General features: G+C 57.8%; 1 protein-coding gene across 1 annotated transcript in view; it reads left to right on the top strand.

Moving 5' to 3' along the window:
* Eya2 (EYA transcriptional coactivator and phosphatase 2) overlaps positions 1-22,778 on the top strand; it is a 190,326-nt gene that overhangs the window by 69,164 nt on the left and 98,384 nt on the right. The window contains exons 3-5 of the mRNA XM_046433563.1: positions 1,596-1,641; positions 4,142-4,284; positions 12,701-12,817. Coding sequence (XP_046289519.1) covers positions 1,596-1,641; positions 4,142-4,284; positions 12,701-12,817 — 306 coding nt within the window. The remainder of the gene's footprint in view (positions 1-1,595; positions 1,642-4,141; positions 4,285-12,700; positions 12,818-22,778) is intronic.

The raw sequence follows: 22,778 nt of genomic DNA, 5'->3' as shown, positions 1-22,778 counted from the left end.
CTGTTGGAAGACGGACCGTTTCACTCTGGGCCGAGCCGCTGACTGTTGTGAACTAAACCAGACCTGTCCATTTACCCTCCAGCCCTGTCTCTCTAGATGGACCTAAGGAGCCCCCTGGTCCAGCGCTTAGGGGCTCAACAGCACTTGACTCAGCTGGGAGGGGGTGGTGACAGGCATGGACTCCCCCCCCACCCGTGGCCCTTCACCTCTGAAGCCCCAGCTTCTCTGTGCGGAGGGGACAGGGACACTGCCTCCCTGTCACCCTGCTGTGAGGACTAAGTGGGTCAGGCACCTACACCTCTGACCCAGGCTGGCTCCTAGTCAGCTCCCAGGGGAATGCTCTACCATGAGGCTGCCGTCCAGCCGCAGGGTCCGCGGTTGGGACCTCAGGCCAGGCCACCTGGCTTCAGATCACGGTTCCGCGGCTTACACTCTGTGTGGCCCCGGGTGAGCTCCTCAGACTCTCTGAGCCTCCGCTCTGCACCTGGGCACGACTGTACCCTTCTTATAGGGCGTTTATAAGGATTAAACTATTAATCCAGGTAAGGTAATGCGGAGGGTGGGGCACGTGCGTAACCAGCACCCAGTTTGTGCGATGGACATCACCTAGATATCACCTTCACCGTCACCTCTTCTCACGCATGCGCGTGCAGCATTCCCAGCCCCGCTGCACAGGAGGCCTCGGAGGCCCCAGATGGAGGCAGCCCCACAAAGCCTCAGAGCTGAGAAGGGTGGAGTGGGGAGTGCAAGCTGGTCTCCAGCTCAGAGGCCGAGCGAGGCTTAGGGCCCTGCCTGGGGCCCAGGCCGGCAACCCCAGCAGGTGTAGGTGTGGTGGCAGGGGGGGCCCCGTCGCTAGACCCACCCTCTAGGACTTCACCAGACTCTGCCCAGAGCACATCGCGCTGGTTGTTAGAGATGCTGTAGCCCCAAAATGCCCCCAGGTGAACTGTCCACTTGCAAATTGTCCTCTGGCAGACTCCTCTCCCAGCTCCGTTCTCCCCTGCGCCGCCTCTCGCACAGGGTCTCCCGGGGCTGCCCGATGCACGCAGGACGCTTGCGCCCGAAGGCAGGCTGGTCCCAGCTGGAGCCCAGGAGGTGATCAGCCAACTCCAAGGACCAGAAGTGGGGAGGGACGAACGTCTGGATGATGTCACCCGCAGAGGGGAAATGGAATAATCAGAGCCCAGCGTCTGCCACCCTGGGGCTCGGGCTGCAGCTGAGGCAGGGCGGGTTCTCTCCAGGAGTGGAAACGCGCGCTTGCTGGGCTCAGGTCCCCTCTCCGTCCAAGGGCGGGCCTCTCTCTGACCTCAGCGTGGCCTTGGTACCCCGTGCAGGGGCATGGACTCTGCTCTGATCTTCGAGCTGCCACAGGCCTTTGTCACCCTTCGTTGAGTACAGGGACACGAGGGCACCCAGAGAGCCTTCTGAACCCGCCACACCAGGGAGAGGGCTACCCTGTCGCCCTCGGATGAGCCTTCCCGGCGGAGAGTCCCGGCCTCAACGCCTCCCACTTGAGCTGCCCTGGAACTCACATGCTCTGCACAATGTCCCCATCCCACAGCCACTAAGCCCTCCAATGTCTCTCTTCCCCTCAGGTGTCACCAAACCGGCCTCTCCGAGCGTGTCCCAGCTCTTTGCCAGGTGAGTGTGTCCCCCGCTCACTCTCCCTGTTCCTTGGGGGTGAGGTTGGGAGAGGGCTCCTGCTGCAGCAGGTCTCCTGGACAGGAAGCCCAGCGCGGCTCTCAGCCACCTCCTCAGGACAAGGGGGCGGTCCAGCAGCCCACCCGGGAAGTGGGGCCTGGGCCCTGGTCTGGGAGCGCCGCTGGTGTCTCCTCTTCCTCTCCTCCTCGTCCTCGTCCTCGTCCTCGCCTGGCTCCTTCTTGCCCTGCCTCCCTCCGCCCCACCTCTTTCTCCTTCCTCACTCCTCCCATCCCCCCATTCTTTCTCTCCAGACCTCTCCTCCTCCCCCTCCTCTCTTCTGTCTTTCTCTCCTTCCTCCCCCGCCCCTTCCTTCTCTAGCATCCGCCCAACTCCCCTCAGTACCAAATCTGGGACTCGGAGACGGAGACACAGTCACTGCCCTCGGAGGGCTTCAGTCTAGTGGGGACAGAGCAGGGGACCAGCTCCCAGCCCAGGGCCTTAAGTGCCCCAGAGTGAGGTGCCCAGGGCCCTCTGCTTGCTGCCCACCCTCGGAGCTGCCAGTCCCAGTCTTTGGCTGTGCATCGAGCCCTGAGTTGGCTGGCCAGGTGTCCACGTGTCCCTGGGGCCAGATGGTGCGTTCCTCAGCATCCAGAGATCTCCTTCCTTCCCATGGAGGACCAGTGTACGGAAGGCTCCGTCACCTGCCTTTCCCGTCACCTTTGAGGCGTAGGTAGTAGAAGTCCCCTGAGGTTTTCAAGGCCCCCGCTAGAGCACGTCCCCACCCTTTCTCTGGGTTTTAACTTTAGCCCCAGTTTAATTCAAGTCGTTTAAATCGGCCTGGATGGGAGTGGAGCATCGTCTTGGATTCCACCTCCTACTCCTCTTCTAAGGGGCGCTTCGGAGGCTTCTCCGATAAGACCTCCACGGGAAGGAAGCCTGGCCCGCAGGGTGTGGCCGCCAGGCCCCACAGGGCAGGACGCGCACAGGTGACAGCCCTCTGGGACTGGTTCTGCCAACCATGGCTCAAATGAGTGCCCTGTGCGTTTCAGAGAAAGTTCCCCCAAAACCTTTATCACAGGGGGAGAGTCAAGAAGAAAGCAGGGAGGGGGACGTCTTCTATCATCGCACCGACTTTGTGTCCATCTTACTTCCTGCCACGAGGCTCCATATGTGGGAGAATCAGATTTTACGTCTGTATAAACAATAAATCTGGACCCAGACAAGTTTTACCTAGGGTGACAGGAGGTGACCTCAGTGGAGCCAGATGGGGGCGTGGGCACTGAGTACGATAGACACGCGCCCCCAGTCCCCTGCTCTGGCCTGCGGGGGCCACATGGCAGAGAGTTTGGGGCGTGTTCTAGAGTCAGGGTCGCAGTCTGTACCCACTGTGTGCTTCTGGCGTGTTTTTGGCCTCCCTCTGCCTGTTTTGTGATCTGTGAAATGGGGATGGGGTGGTGACGCGTCAGAGTCGTCCAGGTCTGAAGTTCTAGGTCATCTCTCTCTAGGTCTTCATTCACTTCTGCAGGTCTCCAAGCTTTGATTCCTTCATTTCTAACATGGGAATTGTAAGGGCTCCATTTACAAAGAGTTCCTAGAAGCATTAGATGAGATCAAAAGCACACACCAGGCCTAGGTGACACGATTCCCAGCCCACGTAAGATCACGGTGGTTGGTGGCAGTCACAATATCACAAAGGTCTTGGGGAGTGGCCCTTGAAAGCCCAGCCCTTACAGCTGGGCCTGGAGAAAGATCCAGTGCAGGACAGCTTCAGGGACCCACGAGATAGGAAATGGAAGGACAGACATTTCAGAGTGTAACTATTGCACTCTCAGGGCAGTTTGATTGGCTGACCTTCACCCTGTCCCACCCCTTGACTATGAGCAGGACATCTTGATTGGCAGCTCTGTTGAAGCTGGGAAGGTATCTCAGTTAGATGGATAGTCAGGGTAGGATAGGTTCTGCTGCAACAAGCAGCGAACCCTGAAGTCTCAGTGGTTTCACATGACAAAGGTTTGGGGGATTTGGTTGGTTGTTTTTTCGTTTTTGTTTTTGTTTATTGGCTTGTTTGCTTTTGGTTACTCACATCCGGTCCAGCATGGATCCGGTGAAACTCTGGGGCAGCCTCCTCCACTAGCCAATTCAGGGACACAGGTTTTCCCAGATCATGACTTTGCCCTTGTAAATTTGCCCTCCACCTTTGTTACCAAAAGAGGAGAGAGAGCAGGAAGTGCAAGGGGTGGGGGTGGGCCCTTGGCCATACCTGGGAGTGGCTTACAGTATAACTGCCCTCATGTGGCTGGGTGGAACCCACCATGGGTTGATCTGACTGCATGGGCAACAGGGGAATCAGTCTTCCTGATTCCCAGGAGGGGGAAAATGAAGTGAGATTTGATGGACACGTAACCCACTTCTTCCCTGAGAAGAGCTAATACCCCAGGAAAGGTGGTGGGAAGGGCTGCTGGGCCAGGCCAGGAGATTCAGCTTCTCTCCCTCCACACAGGCCTTGCTCCCGTGGCCTGCCCAGCCAGCCTCCCACCGCCATGGCGGCCTACGGCCAGACACAGTACGGCGGGGGGATCCAGCAGGCTGTCCCCTACACGGCCTACCCGCCTCCGGCACAAGCCTACGGAATCCCTTCCTACAGTGAGTACCTGACAGCCCTGGCTTTGCTCTCAACACCGGGGTCCTGACATCACGCCCTTGGTCCTTCCCTTCTGCCCCAGTTAAATGCAGAGTGGAAAATGCAGCCAGGACTGATTTTGGACTAGAGGTAAATTAAAAAAAAAAAAAAAGACCCTATAAACATGGTTCAAATTCTCTAGATTCAAGCAAGGGCTCTTTTGATGGCAAGAATCAGAAACCTAACCCAAGACAGTTGAGGGATTAACTGGGGATTTAGTGGTTCATAAGCTGGTACATCTGGGGACCCAAATATCATCAGGTGCGGCTGGATCCAGGGGCTCAGATGACATGGTGAGGGATGTGTCTCACTCCCACCTAAGTTCTCCCACGTAGCAACAAAGACGGTGCCTGTAAACTGCCTCCCTCCAGCTCAGCATTTCCAATGGAGAGTTCATCTTCCTGAGGGCTTCCAACAGTCCCATATGGGCCCTCATTGGTCAGACTGGGTCCTGTGGCACCGCTCACAGAGGTGGGGAGGGAGACGAGGAGGCCAGAGGATTGCCTGGGGGAGGCTTCTCTTCCCAGATGGTTTCAGAAGAGGGAGGAACGGGTGTGGGGGCTCACACGGTGGCCTCTCCTCCTGGCTGCCAACACTTCCCTGCTAGGAACTGGGGACTCGGGAACCCGCTGGTCTGTCCCGCCTCTGGGCTTTGTCCACCCTGTTCCCTTCTGTCTAATTGAGGTGTCACCCAGCGCCCCTAGGTAGTGAGTGACCAAAACCCACGCGTCAGCTTAGGGACCAACCTGTTCAGGCAGGGCTGGATCCAGGTGCCCAAGTGACAGTATCAGAGCAACGCGGCCTGTGTCCTTCAGCGTGGGCCCGTCTCAGGCCAGGCCTCCTGCCGTGGGGGCAGAGAAAGCTCTACAACTCCCAGGCTGCAGCTCCCCAAAACAGCGCTTCCCACCCAGTCCCAGAAAGGCTCCGGCTGGAGCCCCCCGTACCCAGCCCTGACCCCGACACTGGGCAGAGAAGGTGGAACGCCCCGATGGCCACACTGACCACACGTCCACCCCTGCAGCCAGAGGTCGGTCGCCTCACCTGGGGCCGCTGGTTGAATACGAGGGAGGGAGGCCACAGAGGAGGACGCAGCAGAACCCCCAAGTCGTGGCCGTGCAGTCCACCCAGATCCTGGCGTCCAGTGGAGAGAGCACAGGAGGGGGACAGCAGAGCTGCCTTCCAGATGCAGGACCCTGACCCTCGGGCCTCGGTTTCCCCACCTGGAGTCCACAGGCTCCGCTGCCTTCCCAGCCACGTGGACTTGCTTCCTGCAGAGACCGGGGCCCGGGTTCCCTTTGTCCTCACGGTCCCCCCCTCCGCCCCGTCTCTCATTCCTCCACTCCTCTGTGGTCGTGGGCGGACGGCGGTCAGCCAGGCAGAAGGAGCCCCATCTTCTTGGAACCCGGAGGCTGAAGACCCCGGGGAGCGGGGAGTGTGATCTTTGGGTGTGTTCGGTTGGATGTTTCAAAACTCGACATTTTAAACGTTAGCTGCTGGTCTGGGGCTGGCGAGTGATGACCCCGGGGGTCCCTGGCTAACGCTGTTCCCATGAGCCTCGGTTGCCACAGCCCCATCCGCCCACTTACTTCCTCAAGGGACCTGCCTGTCCCAGGGAGACACTTGAGTTTGCAGACCCTGTCCCAGGGCCGGGCGGGGGCTCAGGGGAAGAGCACTCTCCTAGCACGTGTGAGGCACTGGGTCCGGTCCCCAGCACCACATAAAAAACTAGCTAATAAGCCAACCCTGTCCTGAGGGAGGAAAAGACACGTTCTCAGATGTTTCTGCCTTTCAAACCACAAGAGTGTGGTATCCAAGGAAGACCAGGAGCTCCCGAGAGAGCCGAGAACAGGGAAGACCTCTTAAATGAGCAGCTGATTTGGCCCAGCACAGGGGGGGGGGGACACCCAGGCAGAGGGCAGCTGCGGAAAGAGGCAGGGACTTGGCAGGTCCAAGAAGACCAGCAGCCGACTCAGGAGGGGAGGCAGGCGGCAGAGCCTCAGCCCCTGAGCGGACCCGGGGAAGCCACGGGAGGCCTGCGGGCAGAGGGCCGAGGCTGGGGAAGCAGAAAGGCCACTGGAGAGACCGAGGGGGGATCTGGAGGCCACGGCAAGGACACACAGCTGCAGAAACAGCTGACCATGCGCCACCATCGTTGACTTCTCACCCCTCACTTTGCCTGATGTCCATTAATTCCTTTAGTCCCCGTCTCACCCCTACAAGGAAGTTCACACCATGATCCTCCCTTCAGAAACACAGAAGCAGAGGATCAGAGAGGGTAAATAACTCACCCAAGGTCACCCAGCTGCCTGGTGGCAGAGGTGGAATTAAACCCAGGCAGCCCCACTGCCCGGATGTGGGTTTACAAATCCTGGGGGATCACCTGTGACAGGTGTGGGCATCTTTCCTAACTCTCCCCATCCCCCCACCATGATACAATCACATGTAAGCTACCCGGCCTGGCTGACAGCCAAGAAAAATGCAGCCTCAGTATTTTTCGTATAAAAGAGAAAACTAGCCCTGTTCCCAGACAAAACACGGCATCGGACGGATGGAAGTTAATTTGGTTCACGGTTAGTTAACTGTCTCAGTGACTTTCCAGGTGGCACAGGGTAGGTGCTCAGATCACATGCCTGGGATTCTGCCGCCCAGGGCCGGTTGTAAGGCCCCATGAATGGCCTCACCTCCCTGGGCCTCCATCTCCTCCTTCATACAATGGAAGTGATACTAACTCCAGCCTCCCGTGGTTGTTGTGAGGATTAACTAAAATCATCTACGTCAGAGATCATCTTAACTTTGTCTGTAGAGGGCCGGATAACAAACAGTGCCTATTTTGTGGGCCCTGTGGTCTCGGTCACAATATCCAGCTCTGCTGTGGTGGCCTGGAAGCAGCCAGATGGTGTGTGTGCTGATGGGAGTGTCTGTGTTCCAATAAAACTTTATTTACACTCGCAGGCCAGGGGCCGGACTCAGCCCATGGGCCCTGATTGATATAAAGGGCTTGGCTCTCAGGGCCCTGTCCCCAGGGGTGCCCAGTGAATGTCACAGCTGTGTCAATAGAAGCCAGGCGGCCACACAGCCCCAGAATGTCCGAGTCACTGAGGAGCAGCAGGTGGAGGAGAACCGCTTCCTTTGCCTGGCCGTGCCTGAGCACGCGGCGTGTGTCACCATCCGCCCAGCCCTGCTGAATCTTGTCGAGAGGCTCTGCCCTGGGCACATGGCGCTGCTCACTCTGGCTTAAACAGCCCCGGGAGCCGGGGCGACTGAAAGGAGCAAGTAGAGACAGGGGTGTTGGGAGCACCCGGTATTTTTTTCTCCATTGATTATGCAATATTTAAGACATGGAGGAAAACATAAAGAGCAATACCACAAACACCCGAGAACTGACCGTCCAACTTGAAAAGTTAATGGGGGTGGGCTCCTGTCTTCCCAGAGACCCCTGCAGGTTTACCGTTTCCTTGCATTTCTTTCTTTTTCTTTTTTCTCGTCTTTTCTTTTTTCTTTCTTTCTTTTTTTGTACCAGGGATTGAATCCAGGGGCGCTCAACCACTGAGCCACGTTCCCAGAGCTTTTATATTTTATTTAGAGACAGGGTCTCACTAAGCCGCTGAGGCTGGCCTTGAACTCGTGATCCTCCTGCCTCAGCCTCCCAAGCCACTGGGATCTCTGTTGGCATCCAGTGACAGAGTGGAAACCCAGGAGGCGGGAGAGCCTGTCCTCTGCGCGTGCGCGGCTTTCCCAGCCTGTCCCAGAATCTTTTAGCGCTGCCGGGGCTGCCCACGAGGGAGAGCAAGGGGCGGTAGCTCTGGGGGAGTCAGGCTTCCTCCTTCTTCCCTTTGCTCCCCATGGAGTACCCAGAGCCCACAAGTGACCGGTCAAGGCCAGCAGGAGAGCGAGGGCGGGTCTGCGAGGCCAGTTGTGAAGGCTGCCTGTGCAGGGTGACTGGGTGCAGCGGAGGGCCTCAGGCAGTGTGCACACCAATCAACTGGGAGAGAATTTTGTGTTACATGCACAATAGATAAGATCTGAGACGCAGAAGTTTTAGGCACAAACCAGTTCTGCCATCCTCTGTGCTCAGAGCCCCCCAGGACTCTTGTCACTCCAGGTCAAAGCCAGAGGTTTCCCATTGCAGTCTGTCCCCACTCCACGGCCTTTCTGACCTCCTTGCTCACTGTGCTCTCCAACACTGGCCTCCTCCATGTTTGCTCATCCAACATACTAAGTATGACCTACCTCAGGGCCTTTGCACCTCTTGTTCCTCTGGACATTGGCATATCTTGCTCTCTTCACATCCTTTGGGTTTTTGTTCAAATATCACCTCCCTCACGGGACCTTCTCAGATCACCCTGTTCAAAATGCCAACTCCGGACTCGCTTTCACAGAACCTTACTAGTCCTTCTCTGCTTTGTTTTTCTGTATCGCACCATTAGGACTACGCACGGAGACCCAGGAATCCACGTGTCTGGAGGGTTCAGTGGGTGTGAGGGTGATCAGGGAGTGGGGAGAGCGGGCTGGGGCCTGGGGAACAAGCCAGGCGGCCCCTCGTGCGGCCCCTCGTGCGCCCCCTCGTGCGCCCCCTCGTGCACCAGGGGTGGTTGTGCTGACCACGCAGTCTGCTGGTCTCTCTGCCGCCGTCTCCTGGAACCCAAGCTCCAAACGCTGCTGTCTCCAGCACCTGAAGCCTGTGTCCCGGGCCTGCTGCAGCTGCTGGGGACATCAGGGTGACATGCATGTTGAATGAGTGCCCAGCTGTTGACACCCTCTCTGAAATGCTCCCCCCCCCCGTGCCTCCCTGAGCTGCAGCCTGAGGCTCCTGGATGGAGGGTTCCGGGCACGTTGCGGGTCCCCACTGCCCTCGCCATGAACATGTCCACCAGCGGCGCAGCACCTTCCCGTAGACGGGAAAGACCAGGTTTTGATTTTTTGCTTTAAAATTTTCAGTCCATCCCGGACGGACACCTGATAAAATAAAAAGAAATGAATGACACTGAAAGTTTAAAACGGTGACGAAGTACGAGTCCAGACAGGGCCTCAGAGCCACGGCAGCACCAGGTTGAGAGGGTGACCACGTCCTCCCCACTACCTGCCCTTTCCCACTGTGAGCTGTGGCGGTGCCCAGACTGCAACCGGGCAACACTGACCTACAGGATGAGGCCCTTCACGTCCCCGGCCACCTCCTCCCATCCTCAGGGTCAGAATTTTAGGGTCCAGCCCTTCAGCAAACAAAAGAGTGAAAATCCTTATTTTTCTTTCCTGTTCATTCCTTCTTCTGATATTTACTGAGCACCCGCTACCTGCCAGACAGTGAGCCACGTGTGGGGATACCGCAGTGGACAAGGCTGGCCCAGCCCCTGCCCTCCTGGGCTCTCAGCCTCAGGAGGGGACAGGTGATAAAGAAGCAGGTGATGAGGGACCTGAGGGCGGACTCCCTGCTGTGGAGGCCCAGCGAGTCCTGGGCGGCAGCCTTCAAGCTGAGCGATGGAGGACGAGAGCCGTTAGCAGATAGAGGCGTAACCAGGAGCAGGGCGTGCGTTCCAGGCAGAGGGGACCCACTGCAAAGACCCTGAGTCCAGAGATGTTCTTGCAGTTCGCGTCTGTTTACGATGAAGGAGGCCCACACTCCCAGGACACCCCAGTGGCCTTGCCCAGGTCCGGCCAAGACAGACGCTCTAGTGCTGCAGGAGGAGCCGCGTCCCTCCATCCTGGGCCGTGAGGGTAGAACCTGGCGTTGACCCAGAAGCCCCCCCCACTCCAGGCACTGGCTGAACACGGGGACGTGGACGCCAGCCGCTAAAATGAAGGATCCGGCTGAGCCGTGGCTTGAGCAGAGGGTGCGAGGGAGACCGGGGCAGGGCCCATGCAGGACCTGGGGTGGCACCACACAGTTTAGGGTGACTCCAGGTGCCCAGGGAGACAGACTATCCCTAGCGCCTGGCTGACCGTGCCCGGCACCCCGAGCAAAAGAAGGTGCAGGTCAAGTTCTCCCGCTACTCTGTGATCACTGTTACTGAAGAGTCACATTGTCTGCCACACGAAGCCCCTTGTGTTGGTCAGCTTGGCATCACTGTGACCAACAAGAACCCAACAGGAACCACTTAGAGGAGGAAAAGTTAGGCTGGGCTCAGAGTTTCAGAGGCTCCGTCCACGGAGGCCAACTCCTTTGCTCTGGGCCCCAGGGAGGCAGAGCATCATGGCGGAAGGGCCTGGAGGAGGAGCCTGGTCCAGTCATGGCCCCTGGGGAGCAGGAGAGACAGCGCCAGGGCCGCAGGGAAGGGGGACCCTTGTAGGACACGGCCATGACCCGCCTCCTCCAGCCACACCCCCTGCCTGCAGTCACCACCCAGTCCATTCCAACCAGGGTGGACGGATGAGGTCCCTGATCTCACCTCACCTCTGGACATTCCTGCATTGACACGGGAGCTTCTGGGGGACACCTCATGTCCTCACCAGAGCACCCCTTCCCACCACTGTTGACTCCTGACCTCGCAGTCAGCTGCCATTTGCAGGACCCCGTCACCTGGACTGGCTTCCGCATCTTTAACACGGGGAGAGAGAACCGCCTGTTGAGTGCATTTGCCGTGAGCATGAAGGGTGTGCTCTGGGTGCCTCGTCAGGGTTCGAAGCTTCCGCCCTTTCCTCCCTTAACTTTCCTGACAACCTGCATTTCTTGTGGAAGCAAGCTTCCAGGCCAAGGTCGCAGGACAAGCTGTCCAGGTCACCAGGAGTCCATCCGAGCCTCAGGCCCCCAGCCGCATCTCCTGACTCCTGGGCTGACTGAGTCCAGCTCCCGATTCCCAGGGTGACCGTGGAAAAGGGAACCCTCAACTACAAAACCACCCCCAGAACTAGAAACCTTCTTTAAAGAAAGGAAAATTTAAACAGCAACAAGACCCTGCTTTATACTCAGCAGTCAGACAAGGAGGAGCAGGTTTCACAACGACTTGAAGAGGGTGTGGGGAAGACGGCGCTCACTGCTTGTGACCCTATTTACTTAGCAATGCCCTCAAAAATGTTTTCTGCCCTTGGACTCCTGGGAATTTACCCAAGACATACTTGTCCACACGCACCAAAGTGTGATAACTGTGAACCACACTGCAGCAAATATGTGTGTGTGTGATACTTACATACGTGAAATACGGCACAGCTGCAAATGTGGAAGAAGGAGGAGCTTCATAATCTGATGCAATGAAAGAGAAAATTGCAGAAGAGTATTATAGATTCCTTCAGTTGATTGATCGATTGATTTTTTGATCCCAGGGATAGAACCCAGCATGCTTCACCACTGAGCCACATCCCCAGCCCTTTTTAACATTGTATTTAGAGACAGGGTCTCGCTGAGTTGCTTAGGGCCTCACTGAGTTGCTGAGGCTGGCTTTGAAGTCGTGATCCTCCTGCCTCAGCCTCCTGGGCTGTAGGCATCACAGGCCTGTGCTACTGCGCCCAGCCTTCCGTTGATTTCATTAAAAAGTGAGTACCCACCTGTAACCTCACACACCTGTCTGAGGTGAACCCAGGAACCACAGCCCGGTGGCACCTGTGGGAAGGAGAGCTGGGTCCGGGGTCAGGGGAGGAGAAGACACTTTTCTTTATGCCTCTGACTGTTTGAATCTTCTAGAGTGTGTTCATTACATTTTAGTAAAAAGAAAGTGAGTGGGCCACCGGGGAGGGGTCAGCCTGTCACCCTCAACGCCGTCCTTCCCCCAGCCAGTTGCTCCTGGCTGGCCCCTCGCTTCGGGTCATCATGTCGGGTTTGCTGGATCAGAAGGCAGATTTATGCTGTGGCTGCCAGTGTTGGGTTAAGCAGGGCAGAGGGTGTATCTTACCATGAAGTGACATCCTTCACCCAGGACCTGATGGACACTTAAGCCATACATGGCACTCTGCAGTGGGTTCAGGGGCTCCCGCACCCCGAAAGCCAGGCAGGTAGCGTGGACAAAGCGTGAGGCCCTCTTGGCCTGCCTTCCCCGTCCCCGCTTGTCATGGTGTCCTAGACTGTAAGAAGTAAGGAGCCTCCTAGCACCAGGCTCGATGTCGCGGAGACAGCCCTGGACCCATGAATGACATGGGAAACTGCCAGGACAGCCTGTCGTCACACGGTAGCACGGTCCCGTTCTGCAGGACCATCCTGTTCTCAGAGAAGCCATCAATATCATACTTTGGGGTGAAATGTCATGATTTCTCCAAAAAAGAAAAAGTACCTCATTTAGATCTTGACCATCTGGGGCCGGTGGGGGACAGAGCGTGTGGGCAGTGGGTGTCCGCCCTCCAGCGGCTGCTGGCTGGAGGCTGAGGGCGCGGCGCTGTGGGGACTGGCCCCGGGGGTCTCCGAGGCCCTGGGAAGCTTCTAACCCTGTGTCCTCGGTGCCTCTTTCCCCTCCCAAGGCATCAAGACGGAGGACAACCTGAACCACTCCCCCAGCCAGAGCGGGTTCCTCGGCTACGGCTCCAGCTTCAGCACCGCGGCCCCTGGACAGAGCCCCTACCCCTACCAGATGCACGGTCAGTGCGCGGGGCGGGAGGAGCCGCCTTGAGTTCTTTCTGGGTGTGGCGGGACCAGCGGGTCCACGTAGGGAAGTGCTGGGGGAAGGCACAGGAGCTCTCACCCCAAGCCCAGGTGGCCCGGGTGGCCCGGGTGGTCCAGGTGGCCTGGGTGGCCCGGGTGGCCCAGGTGGCCCGGGCTCCTGTGGACGGTGCCAGCTGACCTTGGCTGAGCTCTCACCAGGCGCCAGGTGACGTTGCGTGGGTCATCCACACAGCCCTGGTGACACTCTCAGGGGGAAACTGAGGCATAGAGGAAGTGACTGGGTCACCCACTCTGGGACAAGGAGTTTAGATTTTTTGGCAAACACAGTGAGAAAGGGACTGAGTCGAACCCCTGGGGGATGCGGTGGAGTCCCTGGCACCCAGGGCCCTGCCCCGACCGTGATAGGCCCTGCGTCCTCTTCCACCTCTGGCTCCTGCCAGTGGACTCTCTGCGTCCTGGTGAGGGTCAAAGCTGCTGGGACCCGTCTCTAGCAGGGGGGCTGCGGCGGGGGGGGGGGGGGCGGTGGTAAGTTGTGACACCAATTGTGTGAGAAGGTTTGTGAGGACATTGAACTTGACCTTGCATTTGGACCCACCTTGGCCAGCTTCTTCCCGGTTCTCCCAGTAGAACCTGAGCTCACTGCCTCGGGCTTCCAGGACTTCAGAGCTGGATCCAGGCACCTCCACCCGAGGCGGCCCCCGGCTGCCTGCTCAGGGACGGGGTAGAGGGACAGAGGGACGGGGTCGAGGGACGGGGTAGAGGGGCGCCCCTTCCCCCTCTCACTCGGTTTTGGTTTTTTTTGGTTAGTTGGTTGGTTTTGGGGGGGTTGTTTGTCTGTTTGTGGCTGTGGATGGACAGATACCTTTATTTCACCTGTTCCTCTTTCTGTGGTGCTGAAGATCTAACCCAGTGCCTCACGCGGGCCAGGCGAGCGCTCTGCCCCTGAGGCCAGCCCCAGCCCCTCGTCTTCACCGAGCACCCGCTGTGCTCCTTCAGGAGCTGGGGCACACGGTCAACAGGACAGGTCCCTCGGGGGGAGACGGTGTAACCAGTGACAAAGAAACAGATAACCCTAGGTTTTGATAAAGCCCAGCAGGACAAAGGGTGGTGGCCGTGACCAGAGGAGGGGTGGATCAACAGTAAGCGGATGCGGGGCCTGCAGCATGGACGAGGCAGCCCTGGAGGAGCAGACTGCGGTCCAGCAGAGGGAAGGGCAAGGGCAGAGCCCCCAAGGCAGGAGCAGCTCCCAGGTCACAGGGCCACTCGGGAGACTGGTGCATGAGGAGCCCAGTGAGGGAGGGAGACTGGTGCATGAGGAGCCCAGTGAGGGAGGGAGACTGGTGCATGAGGAGCCCAGTGAGGGAGGGAGACTGGAGCCGAAGCCCGAGCCGGTGGACCAGGACGCGTAGAATAAGGTTTTCCTTCTCTGGTGCTTCCAGTGACCACGTGAGCTGGACACCGTCAACCCCTGCTTTACAGATGAGGAACAGGTTCAGAGAGGGCAAGGGACTTTCCCCAGGCCCAGAGCCAGTAAGTGTTCGGGCTGGGACTCGACGTGGTTTCCAGCATTCCAGAGCCCGCGCTGCTTCGTCCACAGCTGCCTTTCCCGGGTGCCGTCCTAAGCTCTGCGCACGCTCTACCCCCAACAGAAGGCCTCCCAACTCAGCCTCCCTCTGAGCCCCCCAGCAACCCTGCGATGGAGGCCCCGTCGCCCCCTCACCTCACAGGTGGGGAGACCGAGGCACGGGGGTCAGTAGCTGAAGTGAAGTCCTTGGCTGGCAGCGGGGTTTGAAGCCGGGCAGCTGCACCCCAGAGCCCAGACGCACAGCCCCCTCCACACCTCGGAGAACCATCTAGAAGGTGATTCTCAGGCCTGGGATCCCCCTCAATCCCCACCAGCCCCCAAATCAGGAAGGGTCTCCTGCCACATTTCCACACTGTCAAGGGATGATGGGGTCATTTTCTTGTCCTCAGCCTTATGTTAGGGCCATCGCTGCTCTGGACACAGCCTGGCCCTTCGCAGGACTGACAGTCTCCTCCTGAAGTGTCTCTTCACACACAAACACCAAGGCTCGCCCACCACGCCCACCACATCCGCGTGCCCACCATGCCTACCATGCCCACGTGCCTATTATGTTCACCATACTGTATGCCCACCCATCATGCCCACCATGCCCACCATGCCCACCACGTCCACATGCTCACCACGTCCACATGCCCACCATGCCCACATGCCCACATGCCCACACGCCCATCATGCCCACATATCCACATGCCCACCACACCCACACACCCACCACACCCACACGCCCACCATGCCCATGTGCTTCCCCTTAACTATCCCCTGAGTTTGTCCCTGAGGGGAAATCAATTCTGCATCAACTCGGAGCACTCTGGAGGGTGGACGTTGGAGGGGGTGGTTTTGCGGCGTCAGGAATGAGGAGGGACTGGGACGCGGCCTGAGTTGGGCCTGGGAACGCCGGCCTCCAGGTGACCCACAGCATGAGCCATTTTCCTGATAATAGAATCAGGATTTCACGGGTGTGGAAAGGACACACGTAGGGGCCGCCCCTCATTCCACAGGGGGTGGGCTGGGGCACCAAGATGGAGGGGCAAGCGCTGGGTAGGCCAGATGCCGCCCCGAGTTCTTCCAGCTCCTCTCAAAATCTTCCAGAAGGTTCCGCAGAGCCGTGGTCCTGTGAGGCGTGGGCTGAGGTCTGCATCCAGGAGGACAGCCCCGCCCTCCACCAGGGCACAGTAAAGGTAAAGGATCCAAGGTCACAGCCCCCAGCAGCCTCGCAATGCTGATGCTTTCCTGGTCCCTAAGTCCACCGGGGTCCTTAGAGTGACGCGCATTTCCTATGGGTTTGACCTCGTTCCGGCTCCTCCCGACAGCACACTGCTCCTGGCAGAAACGCCACAAAGATTTAAAACAATAAAAGTGATCTCAGGAGTATGTGGTAAGAACTTGCTGGGCCACGGGGAGGTCAGTGCTCTGGACCTGGGCTGCATCAGTGTGGCCTGTCCCCCACACACACCCTGTGTGGCCAGCGGAGGACACTGGTGTCACAGAAAGGGAGAGGACCTCGTGGGCTGTTGGGAGCTCAGTGGAATCGCTCTGCGACACGAGATCCCCTTTGAACTTCCTGCCCTGGCTTCTGTGCCACAACCATCACAGCAAGCTCTGCTGCCAGACTTGGGCCCAGCCGCATCCCAGGACCCCCGTCTCCTCCCCTCGCGGGGTGCTGACCTCATGGGTGCAAGGCAGATGCACATGGCATGAGCTAAGAGCCCTCAGGTTGTCATCCTGCCTTGGGGTCTGATGGTCCGTGTTCTGTCCAGTTCCCTTCTACTTCTAGCCCTTCGTTTCGGGGAGTGGCTCCGGTAAGAGGAGAGAGCAGTGCTCAGTGGCAAGAGACGGGTCAGCTACGTCAACAAAAAGTCCTCATTGGGGAGCTGTGGGCCACGGGGGACTTCAGAACAGTGGAGCCGGGCGCGGGGATGCACGTTGGTAATCCCAGCAGCTCTGGAGGCTGAGGCAGGAGGATCACGAGTTCAAAGCCGGCCTCAGCAAAAGTGAGGCACTAAGCAACTCAGTGAGACCCCGACTCTAAATAAAGTACAGTAAAGGGCTGGGGGTGTGGCTCAGTGGTCCAGTGGCCCTGAGTTCAATCTTTGGTACCAAAAAAAAAAAAAAAAGAAAGTGGAGATTCCTCTTGTCTTTACCAAAGCTCAGAACCCCCAGCAGCCATTCAGGAGCAGCCTGGGACACGGGACTCAGGATGGGTACAACAGATTCAAAGTTCAGGGAAGCCTTGTAGCCAGCCATCTCAGCTCGAGGCTTCCAAGGCCGGGTCTGTTTGCGCTTCTCTCTCGTCTCTCTGTCTCTGGGGATCACACCCAGGGCCCCACATCTGTGAAGCGGCTGCTCGGCTGCTGAGCTCCACCCCTTGCTGAAGAGCTCAGTGCTCTCCGGTGGCAGGTGTGGACACGGCGACATGTCCTGGCCACGTGTCCTGGTGCGGTCTCCTTTGCGAGTCTTGTGCTCTGGGTTCATGGAGCTCCTCAGACCTGTGGGTCTGTAGTCGTCACCAAATTGGGAAACGTGTGGGTCACTGTGTCTTCATATCCCTCTGCTGGTTTCGTCCCCGCCCCTCGTCTTCGACCCTGATCTCTTTAGCGGTGTCCCTTCTGCCGTCCCCTGGCGTTGGGTCCTTTGGTCTTCCCAGCCCGTGTGATGATCGGCAGCTCCGGGCAGAGCCCCTCCCACAGGCAGGTCAGCGCCTCTGCCTCTGGGAGCCGGTCTCCGCCTGCCCTGCCACGGCTCTGATTCTGCAGAGATGGCCCCTCTTGGTGCATTTTGTCCTTGTTTTCATGACCCAACGCTCCAGGGTCTTCACACCCCCCACTGAGGACTCTCACCTCCTTTTAAAGCAAGGTCCTCTATTCCCTGTGGCCCCTCTGTGTCATTGGTTTTCTTGTGCACTCTCTGGGATGTCTCCCGAGGACGGTGACTCCTGTTGCTGCTACTCTGATTGCAAAATGGCACTGAGCATCCCGCCCGGCTCTCCCTTTCTTCATAAGCTCTGTAGGGAAGACATGAGACTTTCTAGAAGATGGCAGGAACATCTGTACGTGCTCTTGTTCCCAAAGAAAACTTGCTACACACCCTTCTGCACTTGCTTTCTGTATTTAGCTCTAGGCCTTGGAGAACGTTCTAAGTCGCTACGTGCAAAGAACATCCTCATTCTTTTTCCTGGGTGCCTATTATTCCATTGGATGATGTGCCATGAACGATTTAACGGTTCCTCATCAGAGCCTGTGTGGCTCAGTTCCAGGCTTTGGCACTTTTATAACCAATGATCGATGTGGCTATGAAAACCCCATTTATATGTTATTTATCCATTTATTGATTGACTTATACAAGTATAGCTGAAGGGCAGTCCCGATTCAGGAGGTGGGACTCAGGGTGGAGGGGCAAGTCCATGTTTAAACTCAGTAGCTTTTCAGGTCACCCTCCCTGGGGACTGCACCAATGCCAGCGCCCACCACCGCGTTGAAGATGCCTGTTTCCTCACACACGTGCCAGCCAACCCAGCGCCACCTGACTGTAGGCGATGTCGCCAACCTGGTGAAAACCGGAACCTCAGGGTGGAGTGGCCGCAGGTGTCCTCTGACTGCGTCTCTGACGTTCATCTTCCCTTCTGTGAACTGATCAGACTTGAAGAAATCTTTACAAGAAGAGCAACGGGCACTAGGGAGGCCGACGGGGAAGGGTGTCAGGCAGCCTCAGCCATCGATGTGGCGTGATCCCAGGAAGGACAGACAGATTGACCAATGGGCGAGAACATGCCATCCAGAAAGGGACCCGGGACGGGAGGGGTTAGTACATGGGGAAATGGCATCTCAAGTCACTGGGGAAAGACGGACCATTCGGCAACTGGTGTTCATGGACTACTGCTCGGCCGAAAAAAGTCACGCCCCATTACCATGCACCGAAAAAAATCCAAACGGACCAACAGTTTAAATGTCCAAAAGAAAACCGTAAAAGTACTAAAACGAGAATAAGCACGATTTTATAACCTCGGAGTGGAAAAGTGTTTTCTAACCATGACTCAGAAATCCAAAATCCATAAATGAGAAAAGAGGAACAAATTGGGCGCAGAGGCGCACACCTGTAATCCCAGCTGCTCGGGAAGATCGCAAGTTCAAGGCCAGCCTCTGCAACTCAGCCAGACACTGTCTCGAAATTTAAAAATTAAGAGGGCTGAAAATATAGCACAGTGATGAAGCACACCTGAATTCAACCCCAGTATGGAGGGAAGGAAGGAAAGACGGACAAGTTCACTTACGGGAGGGGCGTGGCCAAGATCGTCAGAAATGAAGGCAAGGTCCAAACCACAAAAACAAGCAAACCAAACAGAAAACAGACGACATACTGGGAGGAAATATGTACATTTCAAAATCAAAACAGATGTTAGCCAAGCACGGTGGCGCACACCTGGAATCCCAGCAGCTTGGGAGGCTGAGGCAGGAGGATTGCAAGCCCAAAGCCAGCCTCAGCAACTTAGTGAGGCCATCAGCAACTTAGCGAGACCCTGTCCCAAAATAAAATATAAAATGGGCAGGGATGTCGCTCAGTGGTTAAGGGCCCTGGGCTCAATCTCTGGTACCAAGAAAAAAAAATGCTGTTCTTTTTAAAGTGACTACAGCGGTTCTACGGGTTGACCCTGCTCTGGGCCGAGGTTCTTCTAAGTGAGGGGATCACAGTGGGATAGTGCAGGGCTCTGGTGGGGTGCAGGAGGGACGTGAGCCAGGCGTCCTGCGAGGGTAGTGGGGACGTAGCAAGCTGGAAATTGTGCCCCACCAGAGCTGGGGTGCAGGGTGTTGCTCGGCTTGGGCCCGTTGCTGCCGGACAGCAGGGGTCCCAGCAGGCAGATCCGTTTTCCAGAAGCGCCCTAAAACAGTATCTGAGTGTGGAATCTCCTTGTCATCTCCCTGTACTGGCCGAAGATCTCGACCCTGTCCTCCAGTCCCCAGGGGAGCCCACAAGCAGGTGTGTGGCTTCTGTCCCTCCGTCCTGCAGTCTGGCTCCGTATTTTCTTAACCAAACCACAGGGCCTTGTGCCAGGAATGGAGGGAGCCAGTCCCAGCCTGGAGGTGACCCAGGAGCCACTGCGGGCCCTTCGGATGCCAGCTCCTGGCTTATTTCACAGGGAGGTGTGACCCGGGGAGCCTGGGTGGCAGCGTCTGGGCCCAGGGCCTCCTCCTGGTGAAGAGGGCCATGTCCCCATTTCTCCTGGCCCGGCCAGTTCTGAGCAGGCCAAGTCGGCCTGATCTCACTGCATCCATCGGGACGGGAGCCAGGCTTGGCGTCCCCAGGCTGCTGGACACAGGCCAGGTTCCGGGTGTGAATCAGGGTGGGTAGGGTCCCCAGCCCGTGTCCCTTGGGGTCAGCTTCGCGGGCCGGCAGGCTCGCTGCCCTCTGGAGCAGAGTCCTCCGCAGCTAGGACACGGGGAGGTCACCAGGTGACCTTTTCCTCTGGCTGGATGACGAGTCTGGTCACCTCTCTCCAAACGCCACTATGAATGACGGGTGAAAACAGCCGGATACGGACTGAGCCTGGGGTCACGGGGGGGTCTAGCTGGCAGATGGCCAGGACAGCGCCGTCTGGTGGACCTCCCGTGGCTGTGGAGCCTCCTGGGTCCACACAGTGCCCTGTAGCCGCTGCCAGCCACGGGGGGCACTGAGCCCTGGAAATGTGGCTAGGGAGGCTGAGGACGGTGGTGTTTAGGTGATGGACATGTGGCTGAGGGACTGGGCAGCCCAGCTAAGGGAGTTTTTTATGTCAACTTAACCTGGTTCATGCAGGGGTGGGTGAGGAGGGTAACCAGTCAATGTTAAGGACCGAAATTGGTCCCCCAGAACGCGCAGGTTAAAGCTCCAGCCCCTGAGGTGATGGTATTTGGAGATGGGCCTTCGTGAGGGAGTCAGGGTCAGACTTGTACATGTTTTTTAAAAGTCAAGCAAGGTGCTCTCACTATGAAATTTTCATATAAGATAATTTAGAAAATACTTTTTTTGGGGGGATGGGTACCAGGGATTGAACCCAGGGGGCTTCTCTCCCCCATGACCTGGGGCTACCGCTGAGCCACATCCCAGCCCTTTTTATTTTTTGTTTAGAGACAGGGTCTCACGGAGTTGCTCAGGGCCTCACTAAATTGCTGGAGCTGGTTTTGAACTTAGATCCTCCTGCCTCAGACTCCGAGCCTCTAGGACTGCAGGTGTGCGTCACCACGTCCAGCTTGGCCCTTGTGGGCAACATAACCACGGGCTGAGAGACACCACGTGAAGATTCACAGGAGTGTGACTCACAGCTTGGTATCACGGGCAGCACAGATGTCACCAGCAGTGTGGTGACGGTGACGTGACTTTCCATCGCGGTAGACAACTCTTCGTAAAATCAGAAGGAGATACGGACGTACAACTATCCTTCCCAGCAGGGTGGCTCACGGGGGACATCTCGATAGCCCCAGGTCATGGGGGAGAGCAGCCCGGGTGAGTCAACATGCTGAGTAACAGGGCTGATAAACCAACTTCAAAGAAGTTGAGAGAAGAGGAGGCAGGTGACGGTACCGTCCCTTGGCTTGGGTGCAGGAAGACCGAGGACCACTGGTTATGTGTGCTGTCCCCAGCCACCCCAGCTGCCCAGCGATGGTGTGGTCAGTGGGCCCAGGACTGGAGAAGAGCGGCGCCCAGCAGACCCCAGGATCTGAGGCAACCCACTGGCTCTGCTCGGTGGCCGTGGGGTGAAGAGCCCCCGGACGGGACGGCCGCCCACTGCCATGCACACTCTCAGGAGAAAATCTGGGCGACACAGACGTCACCAGCAGTGTGACCACTGGCCACGTGCCTCTCCACGGGCATTGGCCAATTTGGAGAGTCAGCCGCGGTGGCCTGGCCGTGAGGTCAAGGTCAGCTCTCCACCCTCTCCGTCTGTAATTCACACTCTTCTGCTTCTTCCTCCCTTCATCCCATCCCCTGTGGCTTCCCTACAAGGTCCCTGACTTTCCTGTTCTCAGGACCCAGCACATCTTTAGACGTGCCCAGATGTCACAAGCTCCCTGCTCACTCACGGAGCAAGATCACACTTTCATAAGTCACTCACCCTCTCGGTCTCTCTCGGAGCACCATGGCATATTGGTCAACCTTCAGTTAAGAGTGATGGAACCCGTCAGCTCCCGTCGAATGCGACGCCGTCACTTCTTACACCAACCACGTGGGTCAAAGCCCAGGAAAAACGTCCCGCGTGTTAACAAGGTGCCCGAGGCGCTGACGTGCTGGGACGAGGTCGCGAGCTTCACTGTAAGGAACCAGATAGAAAGCGCCTCAGACTTTGATGGCCTTGAGGTTCTGTCCCAAGCACTTGTAACCCTGTCCTTGTCACTGAGGGCAGGCGTAGTGGGTCCACAAATGAAGGGCAGGGCTGTCACTAGAAGAGTGAGCGGTGGCCTGGACACCCCCCCACCCCAAGTCCTAGGATGCTGACCAGGTCTTCACTGGTGTGAGGGTCTCGTGGGACACTCGAAAGTCAGATGGGACCTGAGACCAGCTTCAGTTTGCTGGACTAACCCGAGTGGCAGTACATCATGGCCCTTGTCACCTGCCCACTGGATGCCACTAGTGTCCCCAAAGTATCCCCATGGATTTCCAGGCAGGTGCCACACACCATTGCTGGTTTGCACGGTGACAGCTGAGGCGGGGCAGGTGGCTGGGGGGGGACCGTCATCATTCACTCAGCGAGCAGTCGTGAGCACGGCCCGTCCCAGGTGACAGGCCTGGGGCAGGTTGAGCAGTCCTGAGCCAACGGTCAGACCTGGGCCAGGGAGAGGACACTGGCCTGCACCACAGAGGACCGCAGCCTGGAGGCCTGAGAGACAGGATCTTGTTTCCTGCAGATCTGGAGGCGAGAGCCGGGGACTGAGGTCCCGGCGGAGTCCGGCAGGTAGGGCTCTCTTGCTGGCTGTGACTGCCCACCTCCTGGCTGTCAGTCACAGCGGCCTGTCCTCTGGGTGCCTGGTGAATAGTCTCTGGTGTCTCTTCTTATAAGGACACAGCGGTGACTTGATGACCCTCTGACCTCATCTGACCTGGATCTCCTTAAAGCCCCTGTCTGCAAACACAGTCGCGTTGGGAGTCACGGCTTCGGCACGTGAAGGTGTCCTGAGCATCCAAGGCCATAAACAGGGAGGGGACCAGAGGAGCTGGGAGGTGACCTAGAGCCAGTGAGTCAGGAAGCGCTCCCAGCAGGGAGGCAGGAGAGGTGGGGTCAGAGGAGGCCAGGCAGGCAGGTGGGCATCAAAGGCCTGGGACTTTCCCGGGGCGCCAGGAAGCTTGGGGGGTTTAAAACAGGGAGGTGATGTGTTTTGCACCTT

The sequence above is a fragment of the Marmota monax genome, unplaced genomic scaffold (genome assembly GCF_021218885.2).
Source record: "Marmota monax isolate L192 unplaced genomic scaffold, Marmota_monax_Labrador192_F-V1.1 WCK01_AAM20220418_F8-fsc00014, whole genome shotgun sequence".
Classification (NCBI taxonomy): domain Eukaryota; kingdom Metazoa; phylum Chordata; class Mammalia; order Rodentia; family Sciuridae; genus Marmota; species Marmota monax.
The sequence above is the reverse complement of the archived record's forward strand: the minus strand, read 5'-3'. Positions and strand labels throughout refer to the sequence as shown.